At 51.9% G+C, this 18,198-nt stretch overlaps 7 protein-coding genes and 1 non-coding gene across 8 annotated transcripts in view; 5 read left to right on the forward strand and 3 right to left on the reverse strand.

Moving 5' to 3' along the window:
• The window catches only part of SNOG_04683 (hypothetical protein), a gene marked incomplete at both ends in the record, with an annotated part of 4,199 nt that extends 3,054 nt beyond the window's left edge, over window positions 1–1,145 (forward strand). Inside the window, 3 exons of the mRNA XM_001795044.1 lie at window positions 49–182; window positions 232–776; window positions 835–1,145. Coding sequence (XP_001795096.1) covers window positions 49–182; window positions 232–776; window positions 835–1,145 — 990 coding nt within the window. The remainder of the gene's footprint in view (window positions 1–48; window positions 183–231; window positions 777–834) is intronic.
• A 344-nt stretch (window positions 1,146–1,489) lies between these two features.
• On the reverse strand, window positions 1,490–1,691 carry SNOG_04684 (hypothetical protein; the record flags this gene model as incomplete). The annotated part of the gene is made up of 2 exons (XM_001795045.1): window positions 1,490–1,533; window positions 1,601–1,691. The coding sequence occupies 2 exons, from the start codon at window positions 1,689–1,691 to the stop codon at window positions 1,490–1,492; spliced, it is 135 nt and encodes a 44-aa protein (XP_001795097.1).
• A 2,157-nt stretch (window positions 1,692–3,848) lies between these two features.
• SNOG_04685 (hypothetical protein) lies at window positions 3,849–6,920 on the forward strand (the record flags this gene model as incomplete). The annotated part of the gene is made up of 4 exons (XM_001795046.1): window positions 3,849–4,070; window positions 4,359–4,484; window positions 4,536–6,804; window positions 6,880–6,920. The coding sequence occupies 4 exons, from the start codon at window positions 3,849–3,851 to the stop codon at window positions 6,918–6,920; spliced, it is 2,658 nt and encodes an 885-aa protein (XP_001795098.1).
• A 1,164-nt stretch (window positions 6,921–8,084) lies between these two features.
• On the forward strand, window positions 8,085–12,836 carry SNOG_04686 (hypothetical protein; the record flags this gene model as incomplete). The annotated part of the gene is made up of 3 exons (XM_001795047.1): window positions 8,085–9,626; window positions 9,678–12,224; window positions 12,276–12,836. The coding sequence occupies 3 exons, from the start codon at window positions 8,085–8,087 to the stop codon at window positions 12,834–12,836; spliced, it is 4,650 nt and encodes a 1,549-aa protein (XP_001795099.1).
• Window positions 12,837–13,190: 354 nt separating this feature from the next.
• Window positions 13,191–14,016, reverse strand: SNOG_04687 (hypothetical protein; the record flags this gene model as incomplete). The annotated part of the gene is made up of 3 exons (XM_001795048.1): window positions 13,191–13,222; window positions 13,285–13,835; window positions 13,892–14,016. The coding sequence occupies 3 exons, from the start codon at window positions 14,014–14,016 to the stop codon at window positions 13,191–13,193; spliced, it is 708 nt and encodes a 235-aa protein (XP_001795100.1).
• Window positions 14,017–14,328: 312 nt separating this feature from the next.
• SNOG_04688 (hypothetical protein) lies at window positions 14,329–14,925 on the forward strand (the record flags this gene model as incomplete). The annotated part of the gene is made up of 2 exons (XM_001795049.1): window positions 14,329–14,450; window positions 14,502–14,925. The coding sequence occupies 2 exons, from the start codon at window positions 14,329–14,331 to the stop codon at window positions 14,923–14,925; spliced, it is 546 nt and encodes a 181-aa protein (XP_001795101.1).
• A 1,282-nt stretch (window positions 14,926–16,207) lies between these two features.
• On the reverse strand, window positions 16,208–16,292 carry SNOG_16612. Its single transcript is given in 2 exon segments — window positions 16,208–16,243; window positions 16,257–16,292. It is a non-coding gene; the product is annotated as a tRNA-Ala (tRNA).
• A 439-nt stretch (window positions 16,293–16,731) lies between these two features.
• SNOG_04689 (hypothetical protein) lies at window positions 16,732–18,074 on the forward strand (the record flags this gene model as incomplete). The annotated part of the gene is made up of 3 exons (XM_001795050.1): window positions 16,732–16,860; window positions 16,910–17,516; window positions 17,572–18,074. 3 exons carry the CDS (start codon window positions 16,732–16,734, stop codon window positions 18,072–18,074), a joined length of 1,239 nt encoding a protein of 412 aa, XP_001795102.1.
• Between the last annotated feature and the right edge of the window lie 124 nt (window positions 18,075–18,198).

Consider the following 18,198-nt stretch of genomic DNA (forward strand, 5'->3'; position numbering starts at 1 on the left):
ACCATCCCCGTTGGTGCGATCAAGTTCGTCAGCTGCTCGACACTGAAGGATGACTGGTTCTCCATCGGTGCAGGTTCACCAACAGAGCCAGACCCACTTGTCAACTGCATCTTCAAGACTGAATTCTTTACTCACCTGACCAATGTTCTACGGGGGTCATTGACCATCAAAATAGGCGAGACGTAAGTGTTCTATATCTCAAATGAAGTACACGAGACTAACACGACACAGCATCGAGTACAACAAGAAACCCGGCAAGCCAGCCCAAGTCAAGGTCATCAAGGATACTACTGTACCACGTGATGATCTGTACAAGAGTGGCACAATCCACACCGGACCCGGTGAAGCCCCCAATTCCCAGTCAAAGGCTACGCCTAAAGGAAAACAAATCGCAGCAAAGCCCATCACTAAGGGTAAGCTTCTGCGGCCCGGTGGCCCTGGCGGAGGTCCCTCCAAGCTTGCCAACCGCCCTGCGCAGCCAAGACCTGTGCCCACACCTGCAGCTGCACAACCCAGAGCAGTACCTACGCCTGCAGCTGCACAACCCCGAGCAGTGCCCCAGCCGATGGCCGCACTGTCAAACGGCACAAGTCACGCAGCAAATTCCTCAGCAGGCCGAGCACCTCCTCCCCCGCCACCGCCCGGCCCACCCGCAGCACCACCTGCACCCAAGGAACCAACATACAAGGCTCTATACGACTTTGCAGGACAATCTGCCGGCGAGCTGAGTATTCGCAAAGACGAAATCATCCTAGTTACTCAGAAAGAAAACAACGGTACGTCACCCACACCCGCCTCCCCCTCCTATTTTCATGTACTAACACGCACAAACAGGCTGGTGGCTCGCCTCGCGCCTGGACAAATCAGCCTCTGGCTGGGCGCCCTCCGCTTACCTCGAAGAAGTCAAATCTGCCGCTCCACCACCTCCTCCCCCTCCCCCCGCGCGCCCGGCAAACGGCAAACCAAAGCCCCCGGCGCCCCCGACTAAGCGGCCCGCGGGCAGGAAGCCGGCGCCCGATTCGGCGAGGGATAGCGGGTATAGCGGGAGTGGAGTCGATGGTGGCGGACCCAGGGATAGTAGTGGGAGTATTGCGGGGGGGGTTGGCAGAGGCGTTGAGGCAGAGGCAGGCGGCTATGCAGGGTAGGCAGAGGGGGGAGGACTGGTAGGTTGATAGGAGGGGTGAGATTGGATGAGGGAAGCGGAAGCTGAATGAAGGTTGTAGTAGTTTTTTTTTTTTTGCATGAGAATCATTTTAGAAGTACTTTTGTGTTAAAATGTTTTGGTGAATGTGTGCTTGTATGTGAGGGAGGAAATGGTGGATTTCAGATTGAGATGTACAGGGCTTCTCATGCGTCTGCTCAAGCAGGTTGACGGTATATCGTGCTGTTAAGATAGACATGATTGTTTTTGTTTTTTGTTTTTTTATTCGGAGCAAAACTCCGTCACTAACAGCTCATGCACGATGTTCCAATGTGAACGTGACTTTTTTCAGAATAACACAAGTAAGAGTACAGGCCTCCAAGTCGTCATGTCTATGACGTGTGTATGTGCGTTGAAGAGTCAGGTGGTAAGTATGTTGCAGCTGAGGCAAGAGCTTACAGGCGAGATACACTTGGCTGGACATTTGGGTTCGGTGTCGTGGCATCGGGCTCAGCTGGTTCTTGGGGAATTGTATGCAGTCTTGAGCCATTGTGTTCTGTGTTAAGGTATTGAGTTTAGTGTTGGGCTATTGTATGCAGTCTCGGACTATCATTCTTAGTGGCGAGGTATTGTGTTCTGTTTTGAGGCATTGGGCTTCGTGTTTGGGCATTGGATTTTGGAGTACTGTATGCAGTCTTGGGCTGTCATCTGCAGTGTTGAGGCATTGGATCCAGTGTTGATGCATTGAGTTCGATATTCGGGCATCGAACTCAACGTTGGGCAGGTGCGGAGGCATTGTTGGGGAATTCATTGGTACATGATAATGAAGAATGTGGTCAAGCGTACGGGTACCAACCTCATCATTGGGTAAGTGTTGATGTCAGTATGGGCAGATCCCAAGTTTCTGGGTGCGGGCTATCCATTTCCACTTTTTCACCGTGAAGAGACCGAGTTCCCGACGTTTTCTCGCTACGATTGCTGATGCGTGCTAGGATGATAGAGGCGTTGGGATTCGTAGTTCCAGTAGCTGCAGCATCTGGGGCTTTTCTCCGTGGTCATGCGCGACCGTTTTACCTACCTTGGATGCTCATGTAGCATGCTTGAAAGATCATGTAGGATGCCCGAAGTAGCTTTCGCATAGATGTACAGTTTGCTGCAACAGGAAAGACAAACTCTAGACCCAGTCTCTGCATGTTCGGGCTACTTGTTGCCTGCAAGTCCAACGTGAAGTTATTCGAGCGAGGCAATCTCTAAAGCAATGTCCGTTGTTTGTTGGTAGTTCAGGGTCCACCAGTCTGGACTTGTAGATTGAGATTAATTCGGTCTTGAGCAATCGAGATTCGTATCCGAATGTTGAGATCATTACACAGGAGCGGGGTCGCAGTCCAGATAAGCTTCATCTAGCATATAACATATTGTAATTGCATCATATTGAGTCCGGTCACATGTCGACGCCGGAAGAATACTAGGCAGTGTAGATCGCCCGCCAATATAAGAGGTGTACGGGATTCAGATGCCAATGATGATCAAACATGGTCTTTATGGTCGGAAAAATGCCTTCTGAAACGATGAAACTGGCGCGGATGCGGCTTGTCGAGCCCTATTAGTGTAATGTAGGTGAAGGAAAGGTATCCTGGTTGCACTTCATCTGGCCATCACTCGGCAGTATTGCGATCTGGTCTTATGCATAATCTTCCTTGTGGGAGGGTGTAGACGTGCTATCGAGACATGTGCTGCCTGGACTCGATGTCACACATGCTGCCGCGAGAGCATCTGTTTCGCCATAGGTTCCTTGTTGAAAGAGGGACATCGTGAGAGCCGCTTGGCGGGACGGTGCGGAGAGCGGATGCTTCGTCAACGTGACCTGTACGCGGCAGTTTAAGCGGAAAGAGCGGCCCGTGAACCATGGAAGCCCGGACTCCAACGCCGCCAGGGCCGTCGAACCACAACCTTTCAAGACATTTTCCACCAACTGCTAACCCCGCCTCGCAGTCTAGGACCGCTATCACCGTCTATTTGTATCTTGAGGCATCCAATCAGAAGCATTGCTGCTTAGCAGAGCGGAGACTACCTTCGCCCGAAACATGCATGCCCTGACCCAGAGGGCATGTCACCGGTGCTTTCGTGCTGGTCCAACGCGGCAAATGTGGGTTTATGCCCTCTCTGGTCAAAAAGAAGCTGGGAAATGCAGGCATCGAAACAGTGACGCTTGCATTGAACCCTGACACTTCGCCACAGGCAAGCCTCACGAGACCTAATCTAGATTGGCTCACCTAGAGAGCCTCTTTGAACAACAGATCAAGGCAGGCCTGCGTCTATTCCGCTCTCCATTGCCGTTCCGCCGGCCAATGGAAAGTATGCCGCGCTTCCAAGACGTTCCTGCGAGCCGTCGCTAGGTACAAGGCTTGATCTCAATACATGCGCATATTCGAGCGTGGCCCACGCTGCCCCATGGTCTAAGCGTCGATTTGATGGTTCTAAATGTGATGCGTGACTACTAAAAGATGACAATCTACTTCCGTTGCTTGTAGAAATCTTGAAACGTCGCTGCCTCGTCTTTCGTTTTCCGTCACTTCCTTCCTCTGTCCCACGTTTCAGAGCTACATTCTACCGCACCGGCTGCAGTGGCGACAGGTTGCGGCTATTCGTGCAGTATCTCCGGAGTCTCGAGGACACTTTTTATTCGATTAGATTTACCATGGCCACTATGAACCTGGGAATCGCTAATCCCACGCAAGGGGACCTGCGGCAGATCGAATTAAAGCAGGCCACGATCCAGGTGCAACCCGTGACGATTGACACACCTGCCACCACACCTGAGCAAAACTCACCATCCGAAGAAGCCATGACTGGCAAGAAAGTCTTCTCGTTAGAGCGACCGATGGATAAGGCGAGAGAATTGGCTGCCAAGTTGACCTTGGAGGAACAGGTATGCTTTTCATCCTTTGTCTGCCTGAAATCGAGATATCTGGGCGTGAATGTTTTCGGAGAATTCCAGCATAACTGCACACCGTGACATAAGAAGCGCCCCAACCCAAGAAATCGCTTCATGAGTGCCTACCGATGCACGCTATCCAATTTCGAGGTTGGATAGTCGAGCTCGCTATGAAGCCCGGGAAAGGTCCTTGTTCAGCATTCAAGCTCGGCAACTCTGCACTACATATCATCTTATACATTTATCGCGAAAAGGAATTTCACAATTAGCTAATGAAGACAGGTTTCACTGCTGGCTGGTGCAGATTTCTGGCGATCTAAGGCTATCCCAGAGAAAGGCATCCCTTCCATCAAGACATCTGACGGACCCAATGGAGCTCGAGGAGAGTTTTTTACCAATGGCACACCCGTAAGTAGTCCATTCGATAACGGAATACGGCCAAAGCTGATATAAAAAAAGGCCGCACTGTTTCCTTGCGGTATCTCCATGGCTTCTTCGTGGAATGTGGATATGATGGAGGAGATTGGCCGCCACCTGGGTGATGAGTGCAAGGCGCGTGGAGCTGATGTGCTCCTTGCACCGACCATTTGCATGCATCGCTCTCCGCTTGGTGGGCGAAATTTTGAGTCTTATTCCGAGGATCCTTTTCTCACAGGCAAGCTGGCTGCCTCTTATGTTCGCGGACTCCAGAGCAAGGGCATCGCCGCGACCATCAAGCATTTTGTGGGAAATGAGCAAGAAACGGAAAGACAGGCATATGATGCTATCATCGCTGAGCGACCACTGAGGGAGATCTATCTCAAACCTTTCGAGATCGCCGTCAGGGAAGCGTCGCCATGGGCATTAATGAGCGCATACAATATGGTCAATGGCCAACATGCTGATGAGTACGTGCACAGCATCAAAGAAATCCTTCGAGGCGAATGGGGCTGGGAAGGTACCATCATTTCCGACTGGACCGGCACATATGCCACAGCACCATCAATTAAATCTGGTGTCGACATTGAAATGCCTGGACCGTCGAAATGGCGTAAGTTCGAACAGGTGAAGGAATGCTTAGATAATGGAGAACTTGATGTGGAGGACGTCGAGGAGGCAGCGGCAAGAGTACTATACCTCGTTGAACGGACTAAGGGATTCAACAACATGACTCCGGAAGAACCTGAGAAGTCCATCGATAATCCTGAGACAAGGGCATTAATTCTTCAAGCTGGAATTGAGGGGCTTACTCTATTGAAGAACGAGGGAAACGTACTACCCATCAAGAACGCGAAGAAGGTCGCAATGATTGGTCCAAATGTTAAACGATCCATAGCAAGCGGTGGAGGGAGCGCAGGTCTCAACCCATACTACAAGACCACACCCTGGGATGGTGTCCAAAATCGCTTCAAGGGCGAAGTCACATTCGCGCAAGGCTGCGACAGTGCAAAATGGCTACCCCTCGCCTCACCCTACTGCAAGACCGAGAATGGAGAGACCGGCGTACGATTAGAGTACTACCGCGGCGACAGATTCAAGGGCGAGCCAGAGGTTGTTCAGCACAAAGTCAGCACCGACTTGTGGTTATGGGATTCTGCGCCAATGGAGCTACTCCCCGATTTCTCCTTCAAGGTCAAGACCACACTTACACCACAATCGACAGGCAAGCACAGCTTCAGCTTTGCTTCTGTAGGTCCTGGTCGGATGTTCATCGACGGCGAGCTTTTCATCGACAACTGGGATTGGGTCGAAGAAGGCGAGGCCATGTTTTCTGCATCTGAAGATGTCTTGAAGTCGGTCGAGCTCGAGGAAGGCAAGCCCGTCGAGATTCTGATTGAGAGCACAAGCGAAGTGCGACCTGCATCAAAGGTCTCAACCCTTGGACGACGCTACGACTACGGTGGCTGCAGAATTGGATACCAAGAAGAGGACAAAATTGATCGCATCCAGGAAGCCGTCGATGCAGCCAAAGAAGCCGACGTTGCAATCTTGGTCGTCGGTCTTGATGCAGAATGGGAGTCAGAAGGTTACGACAGGCAGACTATGGATCTGCCCAAGAATGGCTCGCAGGATCGTCTGATCGAAGCTGTTTTGGCGGCAAACCCACGCACCGTTGTCGTCAACCAGTCCGGAACACCCATATCGATGCCATGGGTACACAAGGCTCCAGCAATTCTGCAAGCTTGGTACCAAGGTCAAGAAGCAGGCAATGCACTTGCAGACGTACTTTTCGGCAACGCGAGTCCCAGCGGAAAGCTGCCAACCACATTCCCTGTACGCATAGAAGACAACCCAGCCTACCACAACTGGCCAGGCGAGAACCTAAAGACCGTATATGGAGAAGGCATCTACGTCGGTTACAGGCATTACGAGCGCTCAAAGATTGCTCCTCTCTTCCCCTTCGGCCACGGCCTCACATACACAACTTTCGAGTACGGAACACCAACTGTCAGCGCCACAGTTCTGACAGAGGCCGGGGAAATCGTCGTTACCGTACCAGTGACGAATACCGGCCGAGTTGCTGCACACGAGATCGTCCAAGCGTACGTCAAGGACATCAAATCGACACTACCGCGCCCAGAGAAGGAACTTCAGGCTTTCGGAAAGGTGTTCTTGCAGCCTGGTGAGACCAAAAACGTGAACTTGAAGCTCAATAAGCATTCAGTGGGCTACTTTGATACGAGCCTTGGCCAGACTGGCGCATGGATCGCGGAAGAGGGTACATTTGAGGTCTTGGTTGGGGCCAGTAGTGCGGATATCAGGTAACCACTGCACTGCAGAAACTCATACCAACAGTAAACTAACAAAATTTGCAGGAGCAAAGTTAGCTTCGAGGTGAAGGAATCGTTCCAGTGGATCTTTTGAGCTGGAATGTGCGGGGCTTATCGGGGGGCGACATTTTGGTGGAGTTTGAGGGGATCTCCTTGCGACGAACATATCTAACATAGCACAGATAAGAGTGCACCTTTCGGTAATGTGAAAACCGTAGTATGTCCATACATCTGATGTCTTTTGGACTGCATATCTGGGTTGTGAATGAACGATCGCTCGTGCCGTGATGCATAGTATACTACGTTGATTTGAATGATAAATTTGACTGTAAAATGACCCAGCGAGTAACACTAGTGCTCCTTGGATATATACGAAAATAGTTTGGGACGCTGATATGCCCGACCTTTTCTGCAAGTGATGAAGCCCGGAAAGTCAATTCAATGCTTGTTAGTGTCGGCAGCCCTGCGAACGAACGCCGGTTATGACGCGCAGTCAGCAAGGACCCACTTTCGGCAGGAACAACTGAACCTCCGGCGAACCCTGAGACGAGATGGAATCTGAGCTGCCACCGGAACCCATCACCACACCGACGACGACAACTTCTGTGCATAGCTTCACCAGAGTCGCGTGAAATGGAACTATAGTCCAGTCGCGGCTTTCTACTCTCTTTTGGCGTTCCAGTCGCGCAGAAGCCAGCGCCTCAAGCTCGTGATCTGCTCCTGATCACTGCCGACCGAGCTTCAGTTTGGCCACACCACGACCGCGCGCAAACTTTGGGACGACATTTCAAGCTTTGCACGAGCTTCAGCGGACCTCAGAATACGCTTTTGACCGCGACCGCGACTTTTTGCCCGTTTCGCAGGCCATCTTAAAGCCGACAAGCACGTGTAAAGCCGAGATGAATCCAGGGCATCGCGACGGCTGGCCGCCGTCACAGGCGGGAGTGTCGGGACAAAACCAGCAGCAAACAGACCAAAGCCAAGCGCAGGGTCCGCGACTACCTGGCATATTTGGGTACGTTTCCATCTCGTCCTACCTAGCATCCCGGTCGCAAAGACACGTGAAGAAGCTTTTGCGCCTCTCGGTGCATCACCACTTGAGTATTCGAAAGCTAAAGACGAGAGTTTTAATAGGCCCAGGGACAATTCAAACCAACAACCACTCCCACATGCGTCACCAGCGCAAGGCCCAGGATCGGCGCTACCGCCACCGTCAGGTACGTAGCACGAGCGAACGGAACGCGTGGTCACACTGCTAATGCCATCACTAGGAGCTCCGTTCTACTCGTCCAACGCCGCGACCGCTCATAACCAGAGCCTCCCCACGCTCCCTGGCTTGACCGCACAGCCTCCACATTCATCACCCCATCAGTCTGCTCAAAGGCCAGCGACGTCCGAAGCCGGCCCTGGCGCGCAAACTCACCAGGGTCCTCAAGGCCCATCATATCCGCTGCCCGGCATCTCACAAACTCTCCAACAGCAACAACCACACATGGCGTCATCAGAGCAGGCAAACGCCGACAGGGAGCGAGAATTGCGTGAGCGCGAGCAACGGGAACGTGATATCATGGAGTCGCACCTGGTACAACAGCACGCCCAGCAGCAGCAGCAGCAGCAGCAGCAGCAGCAGCAAGAAGAGCACATCAAGCGCGAAGCAGAACAGCGCGACAGGGAACATCACGAGCGGCAACAGCGCGAACAGGCTGCTCACCAGAACCATTCCGGGCCTATTCAGATCCACCAGCCAGTCGCCGTGGCTCCATCGACACGCACGATACATGGGCCGAACGGGCTGCTTGGGCAAGCAGGGCCGTTGGCTGGGCCAAATCCTCTAGGCGCGCCCATGGGGAATGCGCCCGCCGCTGGACCTATGTACGCAAACGCGCCCGCTCAGCACGAACAGAACACGCCGCGAATGCAGCATGCTGCGCCGCCACCACCGGCCCAGCCTCAGATGTTGATGCCGTTCAATGCTCCGGCAGTAACCATGGGAATGGGTCAGGGCCAGCAGCCGATCCTCAACGACGCATTGAGCTATCTTGACCAGGTCAAAGTCCAGTTTGCCGACCACCCAGATGTGTACAATCGATTCCTGGACATCATGAAAGATTTCAAGAGCGGCGCCATCGATACGCCCGGCGTGATCGAGCGCGTATCGACACTGTTCGCGGGCAACCCGAACCTCATTCAAGGCTTCAACACATTCCTACCACCGGGCTATAAGATCGAGTGCGGCACAAACGGTGATCCAAATGCCATAAGAGTTACGACCCCAATGGGGACCATGATGTCTTCAATGCCTGCGCCGCGACCGCTTTCCCCACCACGAAGCAGCGCTGTAAATGGCAATACTGCGCCTCCGCACGAGGGCACGTACTATGAGACCCCGCAAGGCCGACCCTGGCCTCAGCAGCCAAGACCGCAAGGTCCTGAAGGACAAGAGAGTATGTTTACCCCCAACAACCGCAGCCTCGGACAAGCGCTATATGGTCCGCAAGGAGGTCCTCCAGGTCCAGCGCCGCTGTCACCAGAGGTCAATACACGTCCGCATCCTGACCAAGTAGGTAATGCTGCCACCATCGCGCACCAACAAGAGCAACGAGGTGTTTCCCAACTCCAGAATGCCGTTTCAGCTGCCACGGGACGATCCATACTGTCTCCGAGCATGGAGAATGCCACTCCTGCCCTTGGCCAGGTGTTGAACGGCGTCGCTCCCGGAGCCCAACTCGGCGGTGTAGGCGCAGAGAAGCGAGGTCCCGTCGAATTCAATCATGCTATAAGCTACGTGAACAAGATCAAGGTATAACGCCCCTCGGTTCTCTCACCTAGACGTTTGCTAATTGTTGGATAGAATCGCTTCGCCTCACAACCCGACATCTACAAACAGTTCTTGGAGATACTACAAACGTACCAACGCGAGTCAAAGCCCATCCAGGACGTTTACGCCCAGGTCACGACGCTGTTTGGCGGGGCGCCAGATCTTCTCGAGGACTTCAAGCAGTTTCTACCTGAATCTGCTGCTCATCACAGGGCCCAGCAGCAACAGGCTGCAAGGCACGCCGAGGACGCAGTCATGCTAACCAACGTTCGTAATGAGAACGGTTATGGCCAGGCACCTAACAATCAGCAAACTCCGCGCGCCGACACTTCTCGCCTGCCTCCCATGGGCAACTTTGCGCCCACGCCGACTGCGAACCGCGACAACAAGCGGAAACGTGAGCGTCAGGGACCAGTCGCTGCTCCAATGCCTGCGCCGATGCCCCAAGAGGCACCAACATCAAATGTGCGTGGCTCTTACGGACAGAGCAGTGTCAACAAGCGAGCAAAGACTGGTCACGCTGCGAAGCAGGCGATTCCTGATGGTCCGCCCGTTTCCCCGACTTTGACGCCTGCACTCCCGGAGCCAATGCCCCCGACAACGACGACCTCTCCGAGCCAAGACGAGCTCGCGTTCTTCGACCGCGTCAAGAAGTTCATTGGAAACAAGAACACTATGAACGAGTTCTTAAAGCTTTGCAATCTATTTTCGCAAGACTTGATCGACAAACAACTCTTGATTTACCGCGCCCAATCGTTCATCGGTGGCAACCAGGAACTGTTTGCTTGGTTCAAGAAGTTCATGGGCGATGATGAGGAGCAGCAGAAGTCGCGCCCCAAGACAGTTAACTCCAGGGTCTCGTTATCGAACTGTCGCAGCCTTGGTCCGAGCTACCGACTACTGCCTAAGCGCGAGCGCGAGCGGCTCTGCAGCGGACGCGACGAACTTTGCAAGTCTGTATTGAACGACGAGTGGGCTTCGCATCCCACTTGGGCCTCGGAAGACTCTGGGTTCGTCGCTCATCGCAAGAACACATTCGAAGAAGCTCTGCATCGGATTGAAGAGGAACGCCACGATTACGACTTTAACATTGAGGCCTGCGCAAAGACCATTCAACAGCTCGAGCCCATTGCCAGCCAGCTCCTCACTATGAAGCCTGAGGATAGGCAGCATTTCACTCTACCACCTGGTCTTGGTGGTCAAAGCGAGACCATCTACAAGCGCGTCATCATGAAGATTTACGGCCGCGAGAAGGGCAGAGACGTCATCAAAGAGATGTTCAACATCCCATGGAACGTGGTACCTGTGCTACTACATCGCTTGAAGTGCAAACTTGAAGACTGGAAAGCTGCACAGCGTGAGTGGGAAAAGGTCTGGCGGGATCAGACCCAGAAGATGTTCTGGAAGTCTCTTGATCACCAAAGCATCACTGTCAAGACGACCGACAAGCGCCAATTCCAGCCGAAGTCCCTCCAAAATGAGATCCAGGTCCGCTATGAGGAGCAGAAGCGTATGCAAACCATACAGGAGGTCTCACAACCAGACTATCAGTTCTTATTCTCCTTCAAGGATGAGGATGTTCTGATAGACGTGGCTCGTCTGATGGTCTCCTTTGCGGATAGCAACACTGGCTCAGACTTTTCGAAGACCATTCCTTTCGTAAAAGAGTTTGTTCCCCTCTTCTTTGGCATCGACGTACAGAAGTTCGAGCAGAGAGTGCACATGTCTGGACAGAATACGCCCAACGACTCCGGTGACGACACACCTAGTCCTGACGATGACGCGTCACAACGTGGGAAGATCAAGAAGGGTGACCTTCGTCGCGACGTACTTGATCCCCGCAGCAAGTCTCGTAAAGACAAAGAAGAAAGCGTCGCATCAGCCAGTAGAGACAGCACACCCGAGATGGCTTCTGGAATAGAAGACGAAGCGGCCGGCGACAGCTCCAACTCGAACCCTCGTGGTGAGCGGCCAACAAGCAACTGGGTCGAGTACTCAGCTATGCCAACTGCATTTGGCGACAAAGAGTTTGAGCATGAAGAGCCTTACCGCCGTGTTGAGTACAATATGTACGCCAACGGATCCATTTACTGCTTCTTCAGGATGTTCGTCTACCTATACGAGAGGCTATTGAAACTCAAGGAGAGCGAAGACGATGTGCGTCGCATCATCAACCGCGCGAAAGAACCAAAAGCTGCACAGAAACTGAAGATGCTTGACAAGCAGCCAGAGGATTTCTTCAAGGACACTTCTGCGTCCGCCAACTACTACCAGCAGGTGCTTGACATGTTGCACGATCAGATCGTGAACGAGGTAGACATGAACTTCATCGAAGAAGTCCTGCGCCGATACTACCTCCAGGTTGGCTGGCAATTATACTCGTTTGACAGGTTGATCATCTCTCTTGTGCGCTTTGCTCTTACTGTGGTCAGCCATGACAGCAAGGACAAGAGCCTGGACATCTACAACCTGTTTAGGAAGGACCGTGTCAACGATACCACGACACACAAGAACGAGATCAGCTACAGAAAAGCTGTCGAGAAGTACGCGAAAGATGCCGATACCTACCGCATCACTTATGTATGTATAAAGCCTTTCCCTTCTGCATATGCCATGCTAATTTATTCCCAGGATCCGGCGAAGGCAGAAGCCACCGTACGTCTGTTCAAGAAGGACGATCCCACCTTCGAATTCAGTACGCTTGACCGTATCAAGCGCTGGCGAGCGTACATCGCATCATTCATGGCTGTCGAACCAACCGAGGAGGTTGACGGCAGCCGCGTGCGATACCCTTACCTCAAGAAGCGCCTTGCCAAGACCGAAGATTTCTCCGAAGACGATCGTATCGATCACGTCAAGCACAGTGACAAGATTACGATTTCTATCAGTCCTGCTGGCTACACCATGTCCTTCATCAACAGCGAGCCTTTTGGCACTGGCGGCGTTCAGTACTTCCTCCAGCCTGACAGTGTGCGTGCCGGCCTTACCGCCAGCGTGACCAAGCCCGTCGAGGAGTTCAAGGCCCTTAACGACTCCCGACGCGACCGCGTACAAGAAAAGCTCGTCCGCAACAACTCATGGATGAAGGACCTGAGCCGCGAGGACGTCGACGCGAAGAAGGCGGCTTTCAAACAGGATCTCGAAACCGCCAAGACCCAGGAGGATGACGACGTTGACATGGAGGAGGCTTAGGTAGCTTCTTTTTACAAACGTGTCGGTAGGAAAGTATCATTTGGAATGAGAGCTGGCGCACATGGATGATATTAATCACAAGTAACGATAAGTTTGGATCAGGTACATTGGGGACGGTTGCATTGGGTGTGTAAAGGAGACAGCATGTACGATTTTCTTTTTGCCTTCTTTTGATGCAGAGAGGCGCTTTCTGGAGTCGTTCTTCTTCTTCGCTTCGATTCTCCTGACTGATCTATATCCATTTTTCATGCCTTTGTTCGTATCTGACTGTGCAATCACCTGTTCCTCAATGTGACTAATGTCAAGTCTCGTTCCACATGACCTTCACTATGCCGTCTCCCTCGAACTAGGCCCTCAAATCCGCCTTGCATGCTGTGGCAGCGTTGCTATCCAGTCTATAGTCCTACACTCTTATCAAAGATAAATTAGGCACCACCCGGCCACTCACAGATGCGCTCATACACCCAGAAGCGTAGAAAATCCTCCGATGTGTGACGATCCATCAGCCTCATTTCCCAATCAAGTACCTTTAATGCAGCACTCCTGTCCTTGGATGCCCTAACTGCCACAGTGTGTGCGTTGGGAAGTAGGTCCACTAAGTTGCTGTACCCACGACCTCGCATTTCCACAAGGTTGTAGAATATACTGCTTGACATCTCATCCGTGATTGAGACATGCGTGATCAGAGCGCGCTGAGTGGGTGAGAGACGTAGGGCGACGGTCTGGAATGATAGCACGCTTTTGAAGCTAAATCTGTTGAACATGAAGGGCAGGTTTTGGGTCTCGGCGTGCAAAGCGCGACAGGTAGATGATAGCGCCACGCGGTGGGGGTTGTTGATGCATGTATGGGGGGCGGGGCCGTAGGCGGGGTCTGTAGCCATGCTGCTGTAGGTGACGGAGGCAAACATGTACTCGTCAGTAAAGACGTAGACATAGATCTCGTTTCTCAGCTCTGCAGGGAGGCGGAGAAGAGGCGACATTTCCGAAGTTCTCAGTGTACTTTTCCAAACATTAGCAAGATACATTTAGTCTTGTTGGGCTTTCCATGAACATACGTGGCATCGTTGTTCGATACTGCCGTAAGCGTTGTAATTATCGAGTTGAGGTACTCGTTGTGCAAGGAATAGGGGAGGAAGTAGGATGGTTGCGTAATAAGAGTCAAGGTCACCAACTCTTTCATTTTATATCTTGTGGTTGCCTAGCAATTGCAACTTAGGCTGTACCTATTACGGTAACCTTACACGTAAAAGAGCATGTATGCTCGACTTGCTACGTCACGAACAATCACTTTCTCTCAGTACTAGGAAACGAGCCCAGGTAGCCACTAAATATATCACAGTCATCTGGCATCTAGAGAGCTACTTTCTACCTCAACTTCTGTCACAACAGTGTAACATTCTCGAGTACCTCTACCCGATCCGGCGCGCTCAGCCAGACCAACACGACCACACAACATTCCAACTAGCTCACTATCAAGACTTACTTTGTCCAAATGGCACCCACAAAACCAGTCGAGAAGCAGACTTTTACGACGCTGGCATTTCGTGGTAGACGCATCGAGAAGAGCAAGACTGGTCGAGTCAGCAGAACAATCCCCAAGAAGCTCACAACATCGTAAGATCCATTCTCAGTGAAGAAGTATTTTATATACTAATTTGTAACCAGACTATCAAGCATCGAGCTGTCCCCGCTGTTACGACTCCCCGGAGAAATCCGTAACATAATCTACTCCAAGATCTTCGACGACCTCGAGATCGACCCCGTGTACTTCGGCAGCGGCGAATTCGCATGTCGCAGCGGGTACAAATGGTCTTCCAAGGAAAAGAGCTTCAAAAACTTCAACAGCATTGTTGGCTTCACGCACTCTTGCCGCCAAATTCATGCAGAGACTCGACACCGCATGTGGAAGGACAGTAGCTTCGAAGTCCGGCACCCGGCGATTTTCGCGGACTGGATGGAGCGCCTGCGGAAGGATTTGCAAGAAGTTGTCTGGGCAGGGCTGAGTCCGGAGCAGCGCGGTGCGGTTAGTCAGAGGTCGTGGCCTGAGTTCTTGTACTCCTTGTGGGTCAACACTCCAGATGAGATGTAGAAGTTGGAAAGGGATTCGCTGCGGCGATGACGGTTAAGTGGTGATATCCGCGGGGCCTATAGTAGTAATCAGCCATGTATCCTTAATATATGGGAGGGCTTATTTCATACAATAGTGTCTACGACCATGGGTTTCGGCTAGTATTTGCTTGCAGACGTAGCGGAGGGGATAGTTGTTGCTGTGGCAATATGACGAGAACTGTGAGGTCCAGGGCCAGAAGTAGTAAATATGGCTTTCCGGTCCGGCTAGCAATTACGTTTCGAATCAGTTTGAGTGAAAGACATGGGAGTAGATCGTATCGCGGAGCTGCCGAGGAGACTGAGAAGACTTGGGGCCATGATCATCGTGTTCATTTGAGTTGTGTAGTTCCTAGAATGAGTTTTGGTTGAAAGAGATGCTTCAGAGAATTAATTTCGCCGGTAGTGTGCGCTAAACTGCGCGTTTTTGAGTGCCATGGTTGATAGCTTTATTCAGGGTCTGGATACCAAACTTATATGACTCTATACTACGTACTTTGAATACTCGCCTGAATTACTGCAGCTCGTCCAGGTTCTATGACTGTGGCTTCTGGTAAGTTGTATACTTATCTGATTTTAGAACATCAGCTCACTTGTGTTCGGATATTATGCTATTGAAAAACTTCCGAACAAAGTATGCTTCGCGAGAGAGGAGAGTATATGCAAGTAAATGAGAAAATGAACACTCTCACTGCTACGATTCACACATTCCTTGAGGAGCAAACCAAGGATAACAACAACACTCGATGATAATGTAGATACTGATGCACTCACTACAGCAGCAGAGAAGTCCCGGTCCCCAAGCATTGAACTAGCTGAGTGGGCCCTTGTTTACAGAAATGCTGTTATTCATATCCAGAAAGAGCATTGTTGCAACGCAACTTCATCGAATTCCGAAGCTACAATTGCGCCCCCAGGACAACGACAACGGCGTAACACCGAAGTCAGCAGTCGCAGGTATTTTCTTGAAACTCGTCAGCATCCAGCGAAAGATGTTTGATGAGCATCCAATACTGGCTTTATATACCGCACGCCGTAGCAGTTGCAGCGACAGAAATTATGCCCTACACTCGTCATGCATGTGAGATAATTCTAATGTCGATAGTGAAGCGCAGGTGGTTGAGGTTTTGAGTGTTGAGGGGAAGGGCAAGTCAAATACCCTAGCTCATCACGATCCTTCCTCTTTCATCGTTCGACGTAGCCACAGGCCAACCTGATGAGCAAAAAGAAATGCATAAAAGAGGGCAAAAACAGCGAAAAAAAAGTGGACGGGCAGGTGATCGAAACCTGGACCTTCCGCAAACCATGGTACCATGCAAAGCGGACGCTCTACCACTGAGCCACACGCCCTCAACTTCAAGCTAGACTGAAGATGGAAGGAATGCAAATAAAATAAAGTATATTCCAAATCGTTTTTACTAGGAAGCAATTCAGTAGGACAACGACACTCACAAGCACACTTGAGATTCCGTTAGCCCCGGGAAGTGGGTTTGTGTCTTGAGGGGCTCGCTTGCGGGATGCGCGGTTCACAGCCCCAACTTGGCGCGCATAGCTCGGACGTAGCAACGTCAGCTCCGGGAACACGAAGCTGCGCGTCTGTCTTAGCAAAGGACACATCAACTTCCACACCTTGCGCAAATCCGTGAATCTCGACATTCAACATTCTTTATCCTCCGACGCCGTCACGCGAACAGGTCGCCTAAGCCGTACGCGCGTCCAACGTTCAATTGCTCGTTCCAAAGCCACGAGCTATCCACAGCTCTCTCTACACAATCCGACAGTCGCAACCATGGGGTCGCTAGGGACTTATTTCCTAGATGTTGTCTACTCCTTCACAAACTGCATGGTCTGCTTCCCAAGCTCACCGCAACTTAAAATCAATTCTCGGAGCTTCAAGATCTTGCGATTACTGGGTGAAGTACGACACACTCCGTCTCACGGCGCAACGCGTATACTGACCATAACAGGGCGGATTTTCCTACGTCTACCTCGTTCAGGACAATTCGAATCAACAACTCCTCGCCCTGAAGAAGATCCGATGTCCCTTTGGCCAAGAATCCGTGAGCCTGGCGCTCAAGGAAGTCGAAGCCTACACCCTCTTCTCGCCACACCCAAACATCATACACAGCATAGACTACTCCGTCGAGACCGACAAGGGCGATGCGTCAGCGAAAACAGTATACATTCTTCTGCCTTACTACCGCCGCGGTAACCTCCAGGACATGATCAATGCGAATCTCGTCAATCACACAAAGTTCCCTGAGCGCCGGCTCATGGTGCTCTTCCTTGGTGTGTGTAAAGCGCTCAAGGCAATGCATCAATACAAGATCAAAGGCGGACCGGGTGGCGCGAGAAGTGAGGGCAAAGCGAAGAAGGTACGGAGAGAGGCAGCGCGAGCGGATGCGCAGGCCGCTGAGACCATGGAAATGCGCCCGAGCCGAAAACATCGCGAACATGACGATGACGACGACCAGGAGGCTGAGGGACTGTTGGAAGATTCAAATGTCACGATGGCGCAGGAAGGAATTGCGGAGGGTGGAGAGAGGGCGTATGCGCATAGGGATATCAAGCCCGGTAAGTTCCCTCGAAAGTTGCGATTGAGCGAATATTGCGCTAATAATGTATGAAGGCAACATCATGATCGACGACGACGGCAAATCCCCCATCCTCATGGATCTCGGCTCCCTTGCTCCCTCTCCAACACCCGTGACTTCCCGCTCACTCGCCCTTCAAATCCAAGACACCGCCGCCGAACACAGCACGATGCCCTACCGCGCTCCCGAACTCTTCGACGTCAAGACTGGCAGTGTCATCGACACAAAAGTCGACATTTGGTCGTTGGGTTGCACACTATACGCGTGTCTTGTTGGCAAGAGCCCCTTCGAGTTCAGGTCAGACGAGACGGGCGGAAGCTTGAGCATTTGCGTGCTTGGTGGTGATTGGAGATTTCCGGACGAAGGGCCGCAGAGGGGCAAGGCGAAGCAGACTGAAGAAGTGATCAGTGAGCCTGTCAAGGAGGTCGTGAGGAAGTGCTTGAAGCTAGAGCCGAGTGAACGACCGGATGTGGACGAGCTGATCAGTATCGTCGAAGAGCTGCTGGAGAGCTTACCTGAGGATGGATCGGAGGATTGAAATATGGTGCACTTGTAAGAATGACTTGGCAGAATGACTTGGCGTTTTGTGTGAGAAGACGAATTATTTGTATTTCTGGTAGCGCGGGCTGCTAAGCACAATATACCCATTCACGTCCATATCA

The sequence above is a fragment of the Parastagonospora nodorum genome (genome assembly GCF_000146915.1).
Source record: "Parastagonospora nodorum SN15 chromosome Unknown scaffold_6, whole genome shotgun sequence".
Lineage (NCBI taxonomy): Eukaryota > Fungi > Ascomycota > Dothideomycetes > Pleosporales > Phaeosphaeriaceae > Parastagonospora > Parastagonospora nodorum.